General features: G+C 34.7%; 1 protein-coding gene and 1 long non-coding RNA gene across 2 annotated transcripts in view; both read left to right on the forward strand.

Annotated features, from left to right (window-relative positions):
* The window catches only part of LOC128233970 (complement factor B-like protease), a 34,172-nt gene extending 10,738 nt beyond the window's left edge, over positions 1-23,434 (forward strand). Inside the window, exons 4-5 of the mRNA XM_052947883.1 lie at positions 20,667-20,843; positions 22,571-23,434. Coding sequence (XP_052803843.1) covers positions 20,667-20,843; positions 22,571-22,596 — 203 coding nt within the window. The 3' untranslated portion in view covers positions 22,597-23,434. The remainder of the gene's footprint in view (positions 1-20,666; positions 20,844-22,570) is intronic.
* Positions 352-12,910, forward strand: LOC128233979 (uncharacterized). The gene is made up of 4 exons (XR_008260833.1): positions 352-877; positions 5,243-5,316; positions 10,676-10,798; positions 11,207-12,910. It is a non-coding gene; the product is annotated as an uncharacterized LOC128233979 (long non-coding RNA).
* Positions 23,435-24,047: the final 613 nt, after the last annotated feature.

Below are 24,047 nucleotides of genomic sequence, written 5' to 3' on the forward strand. Positions count from 1 at the left end.
AACTTATACAATAAACTCATACCTGGTTGAGCATTTTTGATGTAGAAATGAGGCACCCAAAATGCCAACAAGTACATATATGCATGCATAAATATTGAAGCAATGGTTAACATCGTCGCTTAAGTATATCCCTCACGGATCAAAATTAATTTTGCAATTGCACTAGTGGCCAGAAGGAGGGGGGGGGGTGACCACCCCCCCAACCACAACGTTCCGATGTCGTCCAAGTTAACTTTTCGTTTCGAGGCAGGGGATACAGGGTAATCCAGAAGAACTGGAATAAAGGTTGTGAAATTGCGTAAATTTGTTTATTTTTTGTTTAGTGACACTGTTATTCAAAATCAATACATACACATATATAACAAACATCAATTGTGACTGATAAACCTTTAACTACATACTAAATAATGCATTTATTGAAAATATTTATTACTGATAACAAGATTGTAACCGTGTTTTTAATAGCAGAAAGCGCAAAAAATATTAAATGATTGGTAAATGCTAAAAGATTTATTGTGATCTACTATAGTCTCATAAGGTAGAAATACCGTGTGTAATGCTCATTTCTTTCAAATTTAACTCGATATCCTTCATAAGAACCATTGTTTTCGACATTTATTCATTCTTTTAGGAATATTGAAACAACATTATTAATTGTGGTAAACCTTATCTGGCAGTACTTAAGAGTGCATCTTTGACTTTATTACTCGAGTGAATGCACCTTCAAACCGGTTTAACACCAACATGTCACAGTAATCAATACCATCTGTGTTAAGATGTCGGGAATGTGTTAGACGAATGATTTTGTTTTATGGAGCTTTGAAGAGCGATGAATGGCACTAAAGTGGTGCCAAATGGATATCTCAAACACCCATTGGTAAGTCATTTATTTTTTTCCATTTAATTTTTTGTCTTGATTTTTGAATATATAAACAGTCAATAAGTAGGACATCTCGTAAAGAACGTTCACTTGAAACAGTCCTCGTCTTATCCACACTTCGACAGTGAGTGGGGCTACTCTGCCTAAATAGCCGTCAACGAGTATTTTAAGAAATATCAAAATAATAAAAAATGGTGTCCCAGTGGTTGCACCAGTCAATTGTAACCATGCTCCCCCCATAGTCCACCTAAATGACCGTCAATGGGTCTTTTGACGATTTTAAGACTATGGCAGTTACAGGGATACACATGAAATGTCAAAATAATAAAAAAAAGTATCCCTAATCGCTTATTATTGTAGCTCCCCCCCCCCGCCCCCCAGTCTAAAATTATAGACGTGTAATACATTCTTCCAATCCTTACTGGTTGACGGTACATTTCCTAACAGGGCACAAATCCTGAACACCGGCTAAAACACACGTTTGTTTACCGTGATCGATTATTCGATGATCTAGATCAATACAGAGGCTTGCCTTGGTCACACTTGCGAAGTTTCATCTTGTTTTGTTAAGCATTTTTCTAAAAAATGCCATTTATTTATTATAGCATACTTTTTAATTATAATTGTATGACCATGTATTTTCGCTTTTCAAGTGTTCGGTATTTGTGCCCTCCATAGCGTATTTTGAAGGGTGATTTACTATCCATAAAATTGAACGATTTTCGACATAATATTGACGAGATCGTGAATCTGTACTTTGACAGCTGTTTTCACATGAACCAAAGATGTTTCATACGAAAGTTTAACTTACTACAACATAAACTCTCCAAGATAATTGTAAAAAACATCAGAAAGTGTTCAGATTTGTGACCTTAGCCAGTAACGTCTAAACGGGCTTGTGCAAAAACCGGGGGTGTTTTGAAAAATATTGAAATTGTATTAAGTGAAGTATTTTATGGTTTAAATTGATCATAAAGGTTTATATTCATACTTTACCATGTAAGTGAAAAGTTATTTTGCATTAAAACACATTATTTACCTTTCCAATAAAACAAAAGTTGACTGACACAGACAACAATTATGCCAAGCGGAACAACTCGACCCAATCGTAATAACTCGGCCACCACTGACAAGCTTCTAGATAGACCTCGTAAATACAATCGTAACAACTCAGCCATGGCCGAAATGTTCCAATTGTTTAAAAATTGTGCCCTGAAGCCTTGCAGGTGCCCTTCATGTATATATCGCTATGTTTTGACAGCAAGAAATGAAAAATAAACGTCAAACTCATAATTATTCATAGGATATGACATTTTTATGTATGGAACTGATATAAAATTACATAATCTGGTAATATTTCTTGTTTTATGATATTTTTGAGATGTTAAATGCTTTAACCCAGAATCCCGATCGGAATAACTACCCACTTTTGATACTAAACAATTTGTATGTGAAGGATTTGCCATATCAAAAAAGATACAAAAATCCGTAAACGTACAATTCTTTGGTCTACTAAGATTTAGCTTGTGAATGTCATTTTACAGCGAAATCAACAAGTTAAAAAAATACTCATGACCTGTTCCTTATCAATATGAAATATCTTTAAACTTTTAGGAACATTATGCAAAAAAAAACAACAGTATGTTTTACCTTCGGTATAAGAAAATAACTATTTTCTAATAAAACTACTGTTGAAAAATGTAAGCTAATGAAATGGAAAATAAAAAGATGCTTCCAAACATGCCATATTTTCTTGAGACCATTCAGGGGGATTAATGTTCAAAAGTCTGAAAATTCAGGGGGATTTTGGTAGTATTCAGGGTTTTTTTTAGCAGGTCTAATTTGACAAAATTTCAGAGTATTTTAAGACGCAAGTACAAAAAAACAAATTGCCATAATTTTGAAAGACTCCTGAGGGGATTATGTCCAGAATTTAAGGGGATTTGGGTCACATACCAGAGAATTTTCGTCATCGCCATGTAGCATTACGGGCATGACACACGTGCCAATTTACCTTGTCTACCCCTTTTTCCAGCACTTCATCTATATTTTAATGAGACACAGCCATATTGCATAATAAAAGCACTCACTTGCAAAATAGAATACTTCACAGAAAAATATGTTTCAGAGACAATTTAATGGGCTTACCTTCCTCTAAAATTGGATACAAAATCTGCTCATTATGATCATAAATGATGACTTTCAGACTAATAGAGAGAATGGAATGATTTATCAATATTTTTCATTTCAATTCCCAAATAGTCAGATTTGTTTGCTTCTGATAAAAAGCAAATGCATAATTTATTGTTTAAGTTCATAAACATATCATCTTTTGGCATTCATCAAAAAATAAAAAAACATCACCACCATAATATTAAAATAAATAAAAGTCATTTCATCCGAATTGTCTACTTTCAGTTTCTCTTCTGGAAGTTCTGTTATTTTCCGATATTTGAGATGAAGGTCATGTCATGTATGTAAACATATTAGTGGGTCATAACAAAGAACAGCATTGTCTATTAGTTATTTTAATCCTTTTCTTTACCAAATAATGTACTGTCACCTTTAAATCATAAATCATTTTGATGACAATGACACATGTTTAAACACTTTAATTTGTTACATCCTCTCTGATTGGATAAAACCTATAGTTTTAACCAATGAAAATCGTCCTTTTATCTGACCAGTCTAATTGACATTTCTTATGCAAATTCTGACAGTTTCAATCAAAACAATGCATGAAATGTGCCCTGCTGACTTATTAAGTGTCACCCAATTGGTGTTGTTAAAACACACCATCAGTTGATAATCCAATTAAGACAAGAAGGGCATTATAACTGCAAACAGGCATATATAATTAAACCCTGTGATAATTTTGCGTAATTTTAAACACACTTTTTTTAATTTCGGGGGATTTTCATCCCCCTCCGGGAGACCGGGGGATGGGTCAAAATTCCGGGGGATTTTTCACCCTCCGGGGGATATGGCATGTATGTCAGCTTATGGGTTGCTTTGAAGTTGAACTGCTCACATGAACCCACAAAAGATGTGTAGGTATGTGCTTAACAATAAAGGATAAAACATTAAAATGAAGCATTTCAAGTGGAGGTTTTCATTAGGGTAGTGCTACCTTAAACACACACTTTACAATTATTTTTTTCTCTTTTTTAATCTATTTTCTTTAACCAATGGACTATACAAACAGTAGGGTCAGTCCCAGTATACATGACAATTATTCAATAAAATGTTTATCCTTTTGATATCATAATTGGTAAAAAAATATCAAAATGTAAAGAAAAAATAACAGAGACCGGGTTCAAACTGTGGTCGCCAAAATTGCAGTCCAGTGTTGTATCCACTGCTATGAAAGTTTACATTTGTTTATTTGATTTAATATATACCTAGCTTGGTAAAATTAAGTGATAACATCGACTAGCCAATCACACATAAAAATTAATTATACTAGGTATACCCACCTAGTAATCTTTTTTAATGGAAAAAAAATGTGAAAAATCAATTAATTGTAAACTATGTGGTACTTCAGTTAGTTAGTTTCAATGCATTGTACACATTGATACCAAATTCATGTCAGTTTTCGACAATTTTCTCTTCTTTCGCTATTTCATCATACGGTGTATAGCCCCTGAATAAAGTTTCACTCTGTTTCATTGAGTATATTTCTTAAAAATCCTTTCTTTGTTCTAATCTGATAAAAGGTCAAAAAGGTCACAGTCATGTGAGCATCTTTGAGGCCTCTCGGTTATTATAACCAATGCACCAGTCAATTGTAACGGTTACTAACCACGCACACCCCCCGGTCTGGGGGTATACTGGGAATAGTCGGGAAATGGGCCGTGTTTTTACTTTTTATGTGGCCACGCAGGGCCGGGTGACCGCAGTGGTTTTGTCTTTGAGCCAAATTTAGCTGAGATTGGGCCTTATATAGAGTCTCTGGTGTGCAGGGGCATTTGGCCGGGGTTTTACCATCAGTTCGTTCCCGCAGGGGAGGGGATTAGACCCAGGGTTGGCTGGACCGAAAGTCAAAGTCCCCGCTATTCCCTGGACCTGGGGGCGCCAGGGTTACAATTGACTGGTGCACAACATATAAGATATTTATAAAATAAATAAAAGTACAGTTAATCAATAAATTTTAATGTGGTAAATTAACAAAGAATTAGATAGATGCTTTATGCAAAATCTCACAAAGATGTAAAAAAATACAAAGGAGTTCAGGTTTGCTAGTTTGTAAAAATATTTCATGGAATCATGGTAAATTGTTATATTATATGTCCAATGACAGCCCATATATTTTCTAACTACTTGAACCTTTCTTGTTATAATTCTTATTATTTTTTGTTTTAGTTGATGTGTGATGCTGATAATACAGAGACAGCTAGAGTGACAGAGTTTGATGAATAAACTTAAATTAAAAAACAGTGAGTACAATAATCTATTTTAACATGTCTTGTGTGTAAAGTGTGATTCCGAAGCAGTAAATATATATATATATATATGTATCTTTAAGTTTTGAATCACAAATTTAGATCAAAGATCTATTATCACACAAAACTTAAAGGATATATATGATAAGTCATGTGAATTCTGCAAGTCATATAATATAAAATTTATATTGATCAAGTCAAGCCATGCCATGTAAAAAAAAACTGACATCATATCAAAGATTGTATGAATCATTCTCAGAGCTATTGAAAATATTTAATTGGTTGTAAGCGGACCATGCACGGTAATTTTGAGTAACCCCACCAGCCAATACAATATGGCTAAAAAGGCTTTGATAATATTTTTTATCTAATGTTTATCTTTCCTAAAATATTTATATTTATAAATCTATTTACCAGTATAAATCTGTATTTATTTATTTATTAATGCATTTATTTGCTCACTAATATATACAATACACTTATCGTTGTATATTGTCTAGCTAATACATGTATACAAATATGCATAATATGCATAATTATGGGGGGGGGGGGGTCATAATTACCTATGGTGTACTGTCTTGTTCTTACGAAGATATAATTTTGACTAAAATCCTTACTGAAAAGGCAGTGCAGACTGGCCTGTTTAAATAATTAATTAAATCTTAATGGGTTTAAATGTATTTTATTTTATTTTTAAAGATATTTTAGAGTTTAAAAGGAAGAGAGTCTGTTTTAAAGACTAAATAATTATATAGTCAGGATAAAAAATAATTATTTTTCAAAATCAAGTTCAAATAATTTTCCATTATTTGGCAAATGGAAAAAAAGCTAAATATATATTAAGAATGTTTTACTCGATAGAAAGTAGGCCCAGTATCTTTTGCATTGCAACACTAAGAAAGTAAATATTTATTTTTTGTCTTTTACCAATTCCATCAAAGTCTGTGAGTGGCTCATGATGCTTAGGCCTGCCAATTTAATGGTTTTCGAAATCATTAATTGAGACAACTTATAACTTTTGTATAAAATCTTCAAAGCTTTCAATAACTTAACATGTCATCCACCTTATTGTCTCAATTTAAAAATAGTTTTCACTCAACAACTTACTTATTAATCAGGATAATAATTTGATAATGACTATCACTATCATTCTGTAAGATAATGTACTGGTACATAAATTTAATCCCCAATATATCAGATAAGTGTGATAGTATATGCTCTTAATAGTTGTAGCCCGGAATTATACGTAGGAAACAATAGAGTCATTGGACTGTTACACGAATTTCAATAGCTCGAAATTCGCCTTTTATTTGTACCAGCATGGGAAAACCCTGTTATGTTAATACATATAGCCCGGAAGTAACAAATAAAAGGTGAATTTCGAGCTATTGAAATTCATGTAACAGTCCAATGACTCTATTGTTTCCGAAGTAATGTGTGTATATTACAACGGTTTAATTTTGTTTGTACCGGAGGATTAGGTCGGAAAAACTAGAATAGCTATAATTCCGGGCTACAACTATTCCGGGCTATATGTATTAATATATATATATATATATATATATATATATATATAAATGCACGAAATCAATGTGGGATTTTCATTAAGTTTTGGTTAAACCATCTTTGTAACAAATTACAGTTACTTTCAAATTACATCTTATTCTACATAATACAAACTGGAGGACAGTTCTTTTTATTTGGTAATGTTAAGAGACTTGAAGACAAAAAAAAATGTTTAAATTCAGAAAACCTTACACAAAGTAGAAACCTTCTATTAATGTCATTATCTTGAAAAAATGAACATGCCTTTTAGCAATTGTATCAATCTGTGAAAATCTACATTTTGCCTTCGACATGTTATACAATTTAAGGATATTTACATGGAAATTAAGTTCAATTCTAAATTGACAGTCATGTATTTCTTCCAAAATTTTCATAGTATAAGGAACATGAATTTTTTATGAATTTAAGTGCATAACTGCAGATAATGATCATTATCTTAAATCAATTACAAGCCAATTCATAGTCATGCATATAGCCGCCTTTTCAAAATATGATAGTGATTGTCTCAAATGACCAGTCTTTCTCTGTGGGGGGTGGGGGCTGTCAGTCATAAGGAAACCTTTAAAAGGCATATTCATTCAGCCAATCAGATGTCAGGTTCAGTGAAAGAGGCGATGCCAGGTCAAGTAAAGGGGTGGAGCTAAAATAAATACTGACATTCAATGAAGATAGATCCCCCTTTGGCCTCACAAATATGTTTCAGTCACACTAGGGGGTGTGACAGGGTCAAGCCATAATGGAGCCATAGGCAAGCAGACTTTTATTAACCCAACAACAACAACAGGTGTAATTCTTACCAACTGAGGAAAATACTTTAGAGGTTTTATTATTGCTCATTTTTTATACAAATTAAATATCTAACAATGACAAATATAAAATATGATCATTCAAGCATAATATTGACACCAAACATGACACATCTTGCAAATGGTCTTGAATAAAATTCCTACACTTTTTTATAATGATAATACATGGGACCAATATCAAAACCATTATCCTGTTAAATAGGACAATGGATTTGATATTGGTAATTCGCAGACAATACAATGTAATTAAGTTAAAAAAATACACTGGCTTCAAACAAAAATTGTTGCTTAGGCCAAAAAAAGTATTCATAGTTTCCACTTAAATATAAAAAAAGGTAGGCATACGGTAACTGTTGTTTTTTTTAGGACCATGTTTCTTTGGCAAACTGACCTATATCAGGGAATTATTAAGGTCTTTACTAAAAAAGCACATATTGATCAAAACACCAAAAACAAAAAAGGATCAGAAGGATAAAAATAGGGTCAGTTGGGCGGAAACAAAGATTTTTGAATCCTTATTTTGTCAATGATGTCATGTCAGTGATCAAAATGATAACACAATTTAAGCCCTGCATTCTGGAATGTGGGGCTAAATTCTTGATTGTGTTATAGTAGGGCCAAAAATAAAATGATTTGGTTAGGGTTACATCCTTTTTAAAAACAGAAAGAGTAAAAAGTATAAAGGATTACATTTTTAAAATACATAATATATATGCGTTTTCACTTTAAAATACATGCATTGTTACAGTCTTGTTTTCAGTAAGTAACTTTTCCTTAAATGCATTCTTTGGAAAATAATTTAAGGTTTATTATTCAAAATATATGTTAGTCAACTTGTGTATGTATTGATTTCCAACTTTTTTATTTTTTGTTTAAACTTTATGTATTAGAATTTCTTTGTGTAAATACCTGCTTATGTGATAAAAGACTGCTGACTAAAGATTAGATTTCAGATTTTGATATTTCCATTCCAAATTTAATGTTTTACAGCTTAAACTGCTACTAACAGTTTAAGAAAAATGCATAAAACATCAATTTTGGATGGAAGTATGAAAAGCTGCAATCTGATATTTTGTCAGCAGTCTTTTATCGCTGGTTTGCAGATATTTACGCAAAAATTCGCTTGTTCGAAGACAAAAATTTAAAAAAAAGTTGTCAAAACGTTCAATCTGTGAGGTTGCAGCTTTAATATAAGACTAACGTAAATATTAAAAACAAATGAGGCCCCTTTAATATTAACATGTCAATATCAAAAAGAAGATGAAAACTATGAGAAAGTGTTTTTATAATTAAAAATAAATTGCTTAAAGCAAATATCTGAAATTAATAATTGTCATGCAAAGCAGCCTGTAATGAATATGAATATTAGATTTTGGCCTTGAACACCTTTTTAAGAAGAGTGTTTTGAAGTAAGGATTATCATAATGCTGAACTTAATATTGTACTGTAGCTTGGTAGCAAATCCTTATGATTTAAGTCACTGTGTCTTCCTTATGCTGTGATAAAGATCTCCATAGTAACATTTCTAAACCTAATAAATTAAGTGAAAAAGGGTGTTTATTGGGGGTAATAAAACACATCTTGATAATGGCCAATTAGTTTTAATCTTTCAAGTGTTGGTAGGATGGGAGGGGGGTCTTAACTTTTTGAACTGCCAATATTTTCCTGGTTATTTTGTCCACCATGTCAAAATGATCTGGGTTGTTTTGTCAACCCTGTCTAAATGGGTTGGACGTGTTTTGTCCCCTTAGTCAAAAACGACATGGGATGTTTTGTCCTACATTTTTATAAAGGAGTTCAGAATAAATAACACATTAGTTTTCGTGCTTATGTAAAATAAATGCAAATGACTTTCATTATAAGTTTAAAAAATACTCTTAACGCTGCATCCTCACAGATTTACCATTTTTACAACTTTTTTATTTTTGTCTTGGAAAGAGCAAATTTTTGCGTAAATATCTGCAACCCATTGATGTAAGATTGTTGATAAAAAAACAGATCTTAGATTTTCATATTTTCGAAAATGTTAGAGCTTTAAACCTTACTAACGGTTTAAGAAAAATGCATAAAACATCAATTTATGAACTTAAATATAAAATCCGCGATCTAATTTTTTGTCAGCAGTCTTATTAATTGTTTTCCAGGGATTGTAGCAAAAATTGGCTTGTTCCAAGACAAAAATTAAAAAGTTGTCGAAATGTTTAATCTGTGATAGTGCAGCTTTAATTATGGTAGCTTTTCAGTCATTTGCCTATATATGTCTATTTGATTTAGTAAATACTTCATAATATTAAAGTTAGGCTTATTAGGATATGCTTATTTTTCATTGGGTTCTATTTTTAGCACATAACAGCTTCATTACAAGAATATATTAATTATTATTAAAGCTGCATGCACTCTCACAAATTTACCGTTTTTACAACTTTTTTATTTTTTTTGTCTTGGAAAGAGCAAATTTTTGGGTTTAATAGTATCTGCAAACCAATGATAAAAGACTGCTGACATAGATCATATCGCAGATTTGCATATTTTCGTTTGAAAGCCAATGTTTTTTTTGTGGGTTAAACTATTACTAACAGTTAAAGAAAAATGCATGATCTAATTTTTTGTCAGCAAATGTCCGCCCCCTCGAACATTGAGGGGGGGCAAATGTCCGCCCCCTCGAAAACGGCGGGGGGGCAAATGTCCGCCATGGTCCAAAAGGGGGGCAAACATCCGGGGGGCAAATGTCCGGGGGGGCAAATGTCCGTTTACCCAGTTTTATATCACTGGTTTTCATGGATTCTTGAAAAAAAAAATACTTCCCTGTTGGCCAATTGAGAACAAAATCAAGAGGTTTTGGGTTTTGCTGTTTATATGTTCTGGAATTTTTCAAAAGCATTTATTTATAGGACTTATGAATTTTATGTACAGCATTCTGTATATTGTCAAGTGTCCTTTTTTTTAAATTATATACAACATGTATAAATTTAATGTTTCAGGAAATAACCACCATCTCTCTCAGAGGTCATCTTTCTCATTATTGTGGGGAAACCTCAAAGGGCATCAGGAAAACCTTCATCAACCTCTTTGTGCCCAGTGGCTTGTGCAACAGTGTTTCAGAAGTATAAATACCTTTTTAATTTGTGTATATCATTTGTATAATGACTTGTTTTTATATATTAAATATATATATATGATTTATTATATATATATATAGATGGTTAATCTTATGACTTCCTGATAGTATTTAAGTTGTGAAATATTAAATAATCTAATCATAAAAAATGCTTGGAAATGACAATAAAAAAAAGATATTTGTCGAATAGGAAGTTTCACCTGTCCTGTTTATATTACAAATCATTTTAAATCAGACAGAAAATTCAATATACTTGTTGTATCTCACTGTTTATTTGTCTTCACATTTTGTATTGTCACATCAAGCCTGTTTGAACATCCTAGAGAAGATAAGTGTATAGAAGTGGATATGATATAATAAATATGCATATAAATGTGCTTGGGATTATTTTCAGATTATCATTAAAATGGGGATAATGGATGACTGGCCACACATATGGGGCTATGGACAAGCTTCAGAGCAGGCTGCCAGGTGGTGGTGTTAGTAGTTTATACTCCGGGTCCCGGCGTGAGCACATTGAAGGGTCCCAGAGTGACAGTTCAACCACCGCACACCTATCCTGGGCAGAACCAGTACTAGGTGCCTTCACCTCTGCAAGGAACTGACAGCTTCTGTACATGCCAGGTGCAGTGGTACAGTGCGAATGGTCGTAGAAAGGATTTCATAACCAATCACAACAGAGGTGACCTGGTCCGCCCGGGAATCGAACCCGGGATGTCCAATTCAGAGTCCAACGCTCTACCGATTGAGCTGACCGGGCGGACATATTAGCTACATTAGATGACAAGCCATCTATGCTGGACATTCTTCACAATAAAATGTGATGTCACAGGAGCTGTCTATCTCAACAGCTCACACTGTCCGTATTTGACTAAAGGAATGAATGAAGTCACTGCAGAAGTTAGATTGAGGAATGTCCATGTCACTACCCATCATTTGGAAGGAGTTGGATAAAAAAAGTGTGGCCTATGTATTGAAACAGGTCCGATTTCCAGTTACGGACAGTCTTGATTTGTCTGATTACATTTTTGACCAACATGATGGTCTAAAAGAACACTTACTGGTAACTGGTAAAATCATGGCCCAGTTGTTCCAAGAGGCAGGCGAGTGGGAAGTTACTAGACTCCATTTCTTTATGGGTTGATCTGAGGTTCCAGTTCAGTTAAAGTACTGATAGAACACCAAGTGTTTGCCATAATACAGCAACATTTGATTTTTAACTATGTATTTGTTTGAATTGTTGAAACAGTACTGTTTACTAAATAATGTGTATGTATATGAAGAATAATATTATAAATAATTTGTAAGAACCTGATATTAAGTAAAATGTCAATAAGTCTAAATATGTATCTGCGAATCATTTTTGTATATCTGTAAAGATTACATTGCCTATATTCCTCAATTTATATTTTTCTTTTAGCTAGTCAATAACTTTTCTTAAGTTCTATCTTCAAAATTGTCGGGACAGGGATTATAGCCCTTAATTAACCCAAATATGTAACATTCAATGCAAAATTTCTAATTGGCTGCATTTAGGCAGTTCAATGCAGGAACAAACATCACTTGGGTCCTTAATAATAGCTTTCCATCTGACATTGAAGATCCAATAAAAGGAATTTGTCATGTGACTGTTTATTAACTCTCAATTTATTGAAAGTGAAATTACTTACATGATTTGTAAGAACTAAATTATAATGATATCAAATGATTGTTTAAATTAAATAAAATAGATGATTACATACATGAACTATTTTTATTTCTTGTTTGTCAATATGAAGAGTAATGCAATGGCTTTTGAATTTCATAAAAAAGGATGGAAAAATGTATGTTTATTGTTTAAGCAATTAATTAAGTAATAAAAGTTGTTTTTTTTCTTTTTTTTCAAATTATGCTATCTTATAATACAGATCGTTATTTGTTTAATTTTGGTACAAATGAAGTATATAAGGTATGTCTAATGTTACAAATAGCAAAAATTCAAATGCAAATCATGGTGACTTGACTAAATGTGAATGCTAATTGAATCAAAATAGTTAATAAATAATAATGTTCATTTGAAACAATTGAGAGTATAAGTTTGGTTTGTGTATGCCATATATTCCCGGGGGGGGGGGGGAGGGGGGGAATGAAAAAATGAAAAGTATATTACTATGCGCAGTGCTATAATAATTAATAATTAAGCCCAGGGCTTAGATATTTGGTATACAGCATCATCTAGTGGACCTCTACCAGATTTGTTCAAATTATTGCCACAGGGTCAAAATTGACCCCGCCTAGGGGGTCCTTGTTTTTACGTAGTGTTATATAGTAAATCTTTAAAAATATTCTTCTCCAGAACCGTAAGGCCAGGAGATTAGATATTTGGTATACAACATCATCTTGTGGACCTCTATCAAAGTTGTTCAAATTATTGCCACAGGGTCAAAATTGGCCCCGCCCTGAAAGTTATTTGTTTTTATATAGTCTTATATAATAAAACTTTAAAAATCCTCTTCTCCAAAATATAAGACCTAGAGCTTTCATATTTGGTATATAGTGTTACCTAGTGGACCTACACCAAAGGTATTCAAATTATTGTCCCGGGGTCAAATTGGCCTTGCTCAGGGGTCATTTGTTTTTACATTGTCTTGTCACTGAACATCTTTTCCTCTGAAAGTAAAGGTCAGAATGACTCCATACTTGATATGTAGCATCCTTACATGGTCCTTTCTCAACTTTGTTCAAATGGTTTTGTTTGGCCCCTTTTAGGGGTCACCAGAGCAAAAAATAGAAAAACCTTTAAACAACTTGATCTTATTAACTGCTTGATGGATCTTCAAGTCTGAAGCATCCTAGCATGGGCCTCTGTCAGGTCTTTTCAAATAATTTTGTTTGGCCCCTTTTAAGGGCCACCAGAGCTAAAATTAGTAAAAAAACTTAACATTTTCTTCGCACGAACCCCTTGATAGATCTTCAGCAAATTTGGTTTGAAGTGTCCTTGCATGGACCTCTCTTAAATTTGTTCACATAATTTTGTTTGGCCCGGTTGCCATGGCAACCTAAAGGAAAATGTCAACAATTGGTTATAATCATCTTCTTCTCCTAAACCGCTTTGACAATTTTGATGAAACTTCATAGGAATGATCCTTGGTTGGTGCTTTTTCAAAATTGTTCAAAGAAATTAATTCCATTTAGAACTCTGGTTGACATGGCAACCTAAAGGAAAAGTGTCAACAATTGGTTACAATCATCTTCTCCTAAACCGCTTGGACAATTTGGATGAAACTTCATAGGAATGATCCTTGGTTGGTGCTTTTTCAAAATTGTTAAAAAAAATTAATTCCTTGCAGAACTCTGGTTGCCATGGCAACCTGAAGGAAATTATAGGCTGTCGTGTCCGCGCTGTGACTTTCTCTTATATGGACAGATTTTAAAATGAAAATGCCATATGTTTTCAACATACCAAGACAATGTGTCGTGTGCAAGACCCATGTCCCTACCTCTAAGGTGAAAGATACACTAAGTGTTTATTCACAATGGAATGCTGAATATGAGGACATAAAGAGTGTTGGCTGTCATTTAGTATGATTGTTTTTTTTTTGCTCAGAGGCAATTTAATATAACTTGCAATATGTATTTGACACATACAGCCAAGATAAACTTTTTATACGCCCGAAGGGTCGTATTATGTTATGGCCTCCATCGTCTGTCCGTCTGTCTGTCCGTCTGTCCGTCCGTTAGCAATTCCGTGTCCGGGCCATAACTTGGTAACTAATAAAGCGATTTTCAAATAACTTTATACAAATCATCACTACATTAAAAGGATGTGTCGCGCGCAATTTCCAGGTCCATACCTTAAAGACTAGAATCACCATGGGGGTGCGTTAGCAATTCCGTGTCCGGGCCACAACTTTGTCACTAATAAAGTCATTTTCAAATAACTTTATACAAAGCATCATTACATTAAAAGGATGTGTCGCGCGCAATTTCCAGGTCCATACCTCAAACACTAGAATCACCATGGGGGGGGGGGCGTTAGCAATTCTGTGTCCGGCCACATCTTTGTTACTAATAAAGTGATTTTCAAATAACTTTATACAAATCATCACTACATTAAAAGGATGTGTCACATGCAATTTCCAGGTCCATACCTCAAAGTCTAGAATCACCATGGGGGGGACGTTAGCAATTCCATGTCCAGGCCATAACTCAAAGACTAGAATCACCAATGGGGGGCGTTAGCAATTCTGTGTCCTGGCCACATCTTTGTTACTCGTCCGTTAGCAATGGGGGGACGTTAGCAATTCCATGTCCAGGCCATAAATCAAAGACTAGAATCACCAATGGGGGGCGTTAGCAATTCTGTGTCCTGGCCACATCTTTGTTACTCGTCTGTTAGCAATTCCGTGTCCAAAAGGATGTGTCACGCGCAATTACCAGGTCCATACCTCAAAGACTAGAATCACCATGGGGGGGCGTTAGCAATTCTGTTTCCGGGCCACATCTTTGTTACTCGTCCGTTAGCAATTCCGTGTCCGGGCCATAACTTGGTAACTAATAAAGCGATTTTCAAAGAGCTTTATACAAATCATCACTACATTAAAAGGATGTGTCGCGCGCAATTTCCAGGTCCATACCTCAAAGACTAGAATCACCATGGGGTGGGGGCGTTAGCAATTCTGTGTCTGGGCCACATCTTTGTTACTAATAAAGTGATTTTCAAATAACTTTATACAAATCATCACTACATTAAAAGGATGTCACATGCAATTTCCAGGTCCATACCTCAAAGTCTAGAATCACCATGGGGGGACGTTAGCAATTCCATGTCCAGGCCATAACTCAAAGACTAGAATCACCATGGGGGGGCGTTAGGAATTCTGTGTCCGGGCCACATCTTTGTAACTCGTCCGTTAGCAATTCCGTGTCCGGGCCATAACTTGGTAACTAATAAAGCGATTTTCAAATAACTTTATACAAATCATCACTACATTAAAAGGATGTGTTGCGCGCAATTTCCAGGTCCATACCTCAAAGACTAGAATCACCATGGGGGGGCATAAGCAATTCTGTGTCCGGGCCACATCTTTGTTACTCGTCCGTTAGCAATTCCGTGTCCGGGCCATAACTTGGTAACTAATAAAGCGATTTTCAAATAACTTTATACAAATCATCACTACATTAAAAGGACCTCAAACCGAATCTTCTTCGGGCGTATAATGCTCCGTTTCGCGGTGCTCTTGTTATGTACTTGTTCATAGATCAATGTCACATTGGGGGGCATTTGTCACATACTTTGACAGCTCTTGTTCAATATTCTTTGAGAAACAAGCTATATTAATAACAAAGGTTAAACTCTTTTACTCAGGGCCATCATGGCCCTCTTGTTTTATGTATTATTTATTTATCATATGCATTGACAATTGATTATAATTTCATAATATATTATTTATTCTTTTATTGTATGTATTCTAGATCATTAAATAAATATAAGTAAATATGCATTCAAATTTCTGTATTTAGTCTTAAATAATAAATGTTGATATTGTTAAGACCAAAATCCGCTGTACTTTAGACCAATATTCCCTGGAATTCAGACTAAAATCCATTGCAAAGCCTCTCAAAAGTATGGCATGCATGTATTTGTGTCTGTCTTTTACCTTAAAGGTTGTACCCACCAGGAATACTTTTTGTATCCTCTCAAAATTCAGACTAGGAAACTGACTTGAGGTTGAATATATAAGATTATGTTTTTCATCATCTTCAGACAAATAGAAAATAGCTATCAGCTAAAATCTTATTCAACAATAAATGTTTTAGAATGCTAAATATTAGCAGTACACAGGGTATAAATCTTGTGAACACATAGCAATAACGTGCTAAATAATGCACGTGAATCTAGGTAACTTGTAGTAGTAGAAGTCAAGTATCATCTTGGTTTATTACAGCAGAACCAGTGATTACGAACTTCGTAATCACAGCCCCAGAAACAGAAGCGTTTTTATTAAATCTCCCAGGTTGCGGAAACATGGCACATCGCAGGTGCGGATCCAGGAATTGATGTTAGAGGGGTAGTAACTTAGGGGCGCAACTTTTGACATGTGCTCCTCCCTCAGAACCGAAAGTATATGGCATAAACTGTTTTACGGGAATTTGGGGTTACTCCCTCATGTATGTAGTCGGAAATGGTGCATTATGAGCTTATTTTATTACCTTTGTTTCTCCGATATTGATGAAAACAGTAAACTTCGATTATTTTAGAGGTGGCGCACGCCGGGCGCTTAAACCGCTAGCGCTTCGACCAAATTCCCTGAGCTACACAGTCGGTCCAAGGCCAATTCCCCGCTATTTTGGCGCGAACACAAAACCACCGACTGTCCCCCCGGACCTGGGGTGGGGGGGGATGCTTACCATTGGCTGGTGCATTACTTTAGCGACAGCGATAGGTTTTCATATTACTTTTTCCCTGTTTGAATGTAATATCTTAATTGTCTGTTAATATGTTCACTGATAAAACTTTTGCGGCCTGGCACATTGCATCTCATTAGTCATGGCAGTATTCTTCAAGTTCAGGCTTCTTTTTTTCAAAATTCAAAATGTTTATTTTTTAAACCATTCATTGATTTATCAACACCATATTCACACATTCTCATTTACAAGAGGTTTGATAGTGATAAATCAAATGTGTAACGCATGGCACCATCACTCTGGTGAACTAGAATAATTTCATATAGCACAATGTACATGAAATAATGACAGTATGGCGAGTCGTTCCTTCACTATTTTTACCCATAAATACCATAAATTAAGCCTTTTCATACAATAGATCTCCATCACCTCTCCGACTCCTTTATAATTTGTGTAAATATATGAACATAATCATGTGGTCTTTAACAAAGATAGAAGTGTAAAAAAGTTTATATCTTCGACTTCAAAGAACTTCATTAATGCTAATTCTTGACCAAATTTTAGTTGCCTTTAACCTTGAAAATAATCGGTTAAATGGCAAGATGTTTGTAATCAAGCTTAACGACAGCGTTTTTGTGACATTGATGAAAGATGGATTTTTTTTGTTTGTCTTTTTTTTCAATCGGATAAAAAATTGTACTAGTATCTGATACAGGGTTAATGAAGCAATACGATGGTTAGACGTCATGCTAACCATTGTATAGTATAGCAGCGATGAGGAATATGGATAAGTCGACAGTTGACAGGTAAGGACATTGTAAGAAGTGTCATTTTGCTAATTTTTGCTTTAAATATGGCAATATTTTTCTTTATTCCCATTTCCTACATGTTCCCATTACAAAATCTTACCTGTCCTTCCAATTGGAAATTTCCCATTTTAAAACTGAACTTTATTCTCCAATTGGAATGTTCCCATTAACCAAATATTCCAATTGGAATTTTCCAATGTTCATACTTTCCCACTTTGAATGTGGGAATCCTCCAATTGGAAAGATTCACTCATGGGAAGGATTCGCAAACAAATGCCTTAAATGAATCTATCGGTTCTTCATTTTTAATGAATATATTATTTTTCATGTAGTGAGTGTAAAATATTCTTAATTAAACAGTCAATTTCAATTTTAAAAATTATGTTCCAAATTCTCCCACAATTTTAATAGAGCCAGTTTTCCAATTGGAAAAGCTTGAAAAAGCCATTTTCCAATGGGAAGGCCATTTTCCAATGGGACTCCCATTGGAAAAGTTGACTTTAAATGCCAAAAAAACATATTTCTAAATTAAATTTCAGGAAACAAAAAATATCTCTTATTAGTATTACCTAACACATTTTAAAAATACAAAAATAAAAAACATTGGGTGAAAAATAAAAAAAATAAGTTTGCAAAAATTCCGGATTTGCAAACTTAGTCCGGATGCTGTTTTAAGTGGACTAACTTTTTGACCCCCCTCCCCCCCCCCCCCCCCCCCGCATCTCCACCCCCAGGCAACTATTAAATTTATAAGCTTCAATGTTGATTTAGAATTTCTGAACACTATTAGAGACATGATAATCTTGTAAATATAAGTCAAAGCAAGTTATAGAAAAATAATAAAAACTTTGACAGATGAAAACACTGTCATAAAATCAGTCTGTTTTTAGCTTGTTTGTTTTACTTAAAACACCGTAAAATTCATATACCATGAGTCTAATGGTTGGATAGTATTTCAGTCTATATTCCAGCGTTTTCATCACAACAAAACTCTTGAAATGCATCGAAATAAGAACATTTTGTTTTTCAAAGCATTTTGACAGTTGGCGCGAGGTTGCGTCCCCTGAAAATTTAGTCAAAACGGCGTCGTAACGATTTGTTAATTTACTCACCGGGTTGCAGATACCACAGAGTCGTCTTCTGTCTTGAAATTTGGCAGTTCGTTTTGTTAAAATACGCCATAATATATGAAAAATCGCCAATATAGAATATTTCTGTTGTTGTGGCGGCCATCTTTTAGTCTACGAAGTTCGTACGCCACTCAAGAGCTTTCGTAGAAATTTTCGTAGATCTACGAAGCAACAGGTGCTTGTTCGTTCGAAAATCTTAATAAAACGGCTAAACAGCCTGAGATACATCGTACGAAGTTCGTACGCAAAACAGACTTCGTACGAAGTTTAATAAAACTGGCCCTTATTCTAGTTAAGCTTGGAGTCCGGATTTATTTTTAGCAAGTAATTTGGTTGGTGCCAAAAAAAGGAAAAAGTCCAATGTCATTAAATGTAACGGTCAGCTCGCGCAGGAAAAAATCAAGGTATATAAATCATGCATTCTTAAGTAATGTATTTTAAACATATCCTTTATGCTTTAGAATTATAGTTTTATTGCATAATTATTAATGTTCTTGTAAGCTTTTGAATATTACTGGTGTTTTAAGCATTGAAAAACCGCACTCTTTCTTCGACCGAGACAGGCGGTAAATCGGTTTGTAACTTTTCAGCCGATTGCCCCTACTATGAACGCTGCCCTGAGCGGGCACCGTCCAAAAATGGACAATATTTGGTATACGCAGACTCTCAAATTCTTTTCGCTGTCTTTGTTGTGCATTTGCATTCGGAACTCCTCTATCGAAAACAACCTCGGATGTATATGGACGGGTTACAATGTCAGAAATATTTACACTTTAACTACGCTGCAAGTAGATCGCGTAGTAATTTCAATTTAGCAGTTAAACTTAGTGACTTCACAAATGGGAATCTTAATCATTTTTGCAATAAAACCATTCACTGGCAATCACTTTAAACTTCAAATATTTAAAATATTCAAATACACGTTAAAACTCTTCATTTAATTAATAATTATTATTTAAAAAAATACGAACTACTTCCGTGCCGGCATACATCCGAGGTTGTTTTCGATAGAGAATGGCCGAGGAGTTCCGAATGGTGAATTTGGAGACGTAATTCGACCCCTGCAAGTGTATCAACCTTGAAAAATTTACATTTCTCCACACTGTGTCAATGTTCCCCCTGCAAACGCTCCTGTTACATGTGTTAATGGAAATCAACTGACAAACATCAGTTGAAACCATTACAGATGGAGACAGATGGGGCATTTTACTGGATAGAAATTACATGATTTAAGTAATATCATTCTCATTCATCAAAGGTTTGATAATGATAAATCTTTGTTACGCATAGCATTATCACTCTGGTGAACGAGAATGAGAAATATTTGCCTGTATTCAAAATTCCCCTTTTCTCCGGCCATAACCCGGGCCCATCCCCCTTAAGCCAAGAGGCAGTCCTTAAACGATAGGATTGATTGATTCACAAGTCAAGAGAGGAATACACCCCCGCCAATGCATATGTGACAATAATTACACGTCTAAAAATGTGGACGTCTCATAAAAAACCTACACGTGTGCTTTTCTTACAGTTGCCGACTGTCCAGACCTCGGCCCGCTTGAACATGGAAACTACAAAAATGTTTCTAATTATCGTCACGGAACTACCGTTACGTTTATGTGTGATGAGGGATACCGGCTGGTCGGCATGAACACGTCAACGTGCGGGGACTTCAAGACATGGTCCTCTCCTGTGCCCGTTTGTGAAGGTACGTGGTTTTCACATACTTGGTTGATCGCTAACATATAAGAGCGTTTATCCAACCTCTAGCAGACGTTGTTGGCATGACTACAAACCACCCCACCACCCTGATATAAATAGTTATAAATAATAAACCAATGTAGATTATAAATTTACGAGTCACATGATGATCATGGACAAGCGAATACACATGGAAATGGATTCAAAACATTTTTGCTGATCAAATAAGGTTATGATCAAGGGCGGTCTTGATCCGACTAGGCGTCATTTAGAAAACAACCTACATATTCAGGCAATGAAACAGCAGTTATAATATAACCTACATTTTCAGCCAATAAAATTGCAGATAGGCAGTCATTAAGTTGTAGACTTTATCATTAAGAATTTCAACCTTGGCGGCTGTTTAAAGGTCCGCCTACAACCACCCATCCGATACACACTCCCTGCGTCAGAATTTGCGTTGACAATGTATCAGCCAATAAAGTTGTATTCTAAGTTAGTTAGATGACATGAAGTGAATTCTTAATGATTAAGTAATAAGTAATATACTTAAAAAATATAAAGAAAGAAGGCCGCAATGATGTTAAGATTTAAGCAACATAGCTATCTGAACAGGGTGTAGATCTGTTGTGTCCACCCAACCATACACTTAAACTGAGTCCTTAAATAAAAAAGACCATAATTTAACTTGTTATCTACTTGCAAACTAAGTTTTAAGGGAGTAGGTTTTTACATAATAAAACCTGGTTATTAGACTGGCGAAAGTTGTTGTTTGGATGTGCGCGTGGGCGGCGGAAAATCACCTATGAAACTTTAGTCAAAGTTGACATATTGTATACGATAAGAGTTTTTAGAGACCTTTTATGGGATTGCGTTTGGGGCCACAAGGATCAAGGTCAAGGTCATGGTCACTTAAAATATAAAAATGGTTAAAACTGAATATCTTGATTTTTAGATGACTTATTTTGACCAAAGTTGGTATATAGAAAGAGTTTTAAGAGACAATTATTTGAGTTTTGGGCCCCTATGGTCAATGTCACTGCTACTTAATGTAGAATAACGGCTGAAACTAAATGTCTTTAGATTGAGATGGCATTTTGTAACCAAATATGGTATATAGTTTATGGACACCGTTCATGTGGTTGCGTTTTGGTCCGTTATTGTATATCTGTAGTTTGGGTTCACATATTGTGGCCACACTTGGCACATAAGAAGAGTTAATGTAAACCTTACATGTGATTACGTTTGTGTCACCTTTCGCCAAAGTCAAGGTCACTTTTTTTCTAAAAAAAAACGGTTGAAACTTATTTTCTTTAGTTTGGGTTGACATATTGCGACCAAATTTGGGACAAATTGAGAGTTTATGGAGTTCTTTCATATATGTTTCTATAGTAATCACCTGACTTGCACATGCTAAATAAACACACTATAAATTCAGAAACCATTTTGCCCTATTTTTAAACGGATAAACTCAGCTGAGACAGCGACAAAATATTCTTTTATCTTGTGTTATCTAGCTCGTATTGATAATTTTAGACTTGTTTTGAGGATATACTTTATTTGCCACTTTGGGGGACATCTGGTGTCGTGTCCCTTTAAGAAATTTCTTACATGCATGTCTTTTGACTCAAGAATTTCCAATTCTCGTGGGAAAATTTTAATATGTTATTGCCTATATTAAATGAAACGACATGTTATCTTTACTGCTTTTCAAAACGTTCTTTCCTTTTTCAGATGACGAAAGTTCGGACACAAACTAAACTCTACAAAATGTTGCAATAATAATAGCCGTTGTCGAGTTTATTGTAATAGCCGGCCTGATAGGGTTTTGTTGTTACAAAAGGTACACTAACTCTTGCAAGTACACGCCCGTCAATACAGGGAACGACAGCTATTACACTCACAGCAACAACAACCACGTTAATATCGCGGAAAGGGTACTTGATGTAAAAGACCCTGACAGATCTAATCAAAGCGCTGAAAGCGCTGCAAGACTGTCGGTGACGTAACTGAAGCAAGCAAACACTACCGCAAAGTTCTTTCAAATGAAACGTGATCAAATGATTTCATACAAATGATGAACACTCTTTAAGGTAGATGAAGAAGGATAAATGTGATTATAATAAGCACAAATATATTGGCCCTACTTAATCATGTATCCAATGGCCTACAAGATTCTTAATTCAAATTTCCTAATTCTGAACTACTTTAAATTAGTTAAATGCATATTCATTATGTTAAAATTGCTTCAATTTATGAAGTCGCTTATAACAGTTTCAGTAAGCAATTACATTCCTTCATTTCATTAGGGTCTGTTGAAGCCAATGTCTTTAAAATGCAAATACAATACAAACTATACCCAAGATTCAAGGGACATAATAAAAATATAACTTTAAAATGATGCTCTTTCAAGCCTAAAAATGCCTCCCAGAACTTCTATCAACAGAGTCCACATATCTACAAAAATTGTGCTCGAGTTACTTTCTTTGATATAAAGGGGAAACAAATCTGCATGGTGCTGTGGCATCATACCATGAAAAAAACTAATATCTTTAAAATTTGTTTTCTAGTGTGTTTTTATTATAAAAGTGTTAATAAATCTGCATGGTGCTGAAGAAAAAAAACTAATGTCTTAAATTTCAAACCTGCAGCATTAATTAGCGCCATGTTGTCAAGAATATCTGGACAATTGAATGAAATATGCATGGACCGAAATGACAGCTGGTTTTTCATTGACAAAAGATGCCTTTGAGGCAGTTTTAAGATTATGCTATTCAAAGTATGAGGGTAGTTGGTACAGTTTTCACTCATATTCAGATGATGGCTGATATTTGCTGATAAAAATGTATCCTCTTAGCAGCAGGGAATAAGTAAATGACTTAGTTTTAATGACCAATATTGGAGATGTGACCTTGACCTCCAAATCCAAAGGGGTCTTCTGCTGGTCACCCCAAACCTAAATTTCAAGTTTGAAGGCCATGGGTGCAGACTTTGTCGAGTTGTCACACAGGCAAGCTTTTTGCGTTCAATGGTCTGTGACAAATCAATAGGGCTCACCTACTGGTCAGGCCCAACCCCAAAGTCAAGTTGTTCAAGGGCCATGGGTGCAGGCAGGGGCGGATCCAGGATTTTGGGTTAGGGGGGCGTAACTTTTAATCACTCTAAAGGTTGCACTAGCAGATCCAGGGGCATACCTATAGTTCTAATATGC

This window comes from Mya arenaria, chromosome 1 (assembly GCF_026914265.1).
Source record: "Mya arenaria isolate MELC-2E11 chromosome 1, ASM2691426v1".
Taxonomy (NCBI): Eukaryota; Metazoa; Mollusca; class Bivalvia; order Myida; family Myidae; genus Mya; species Mya arenaria.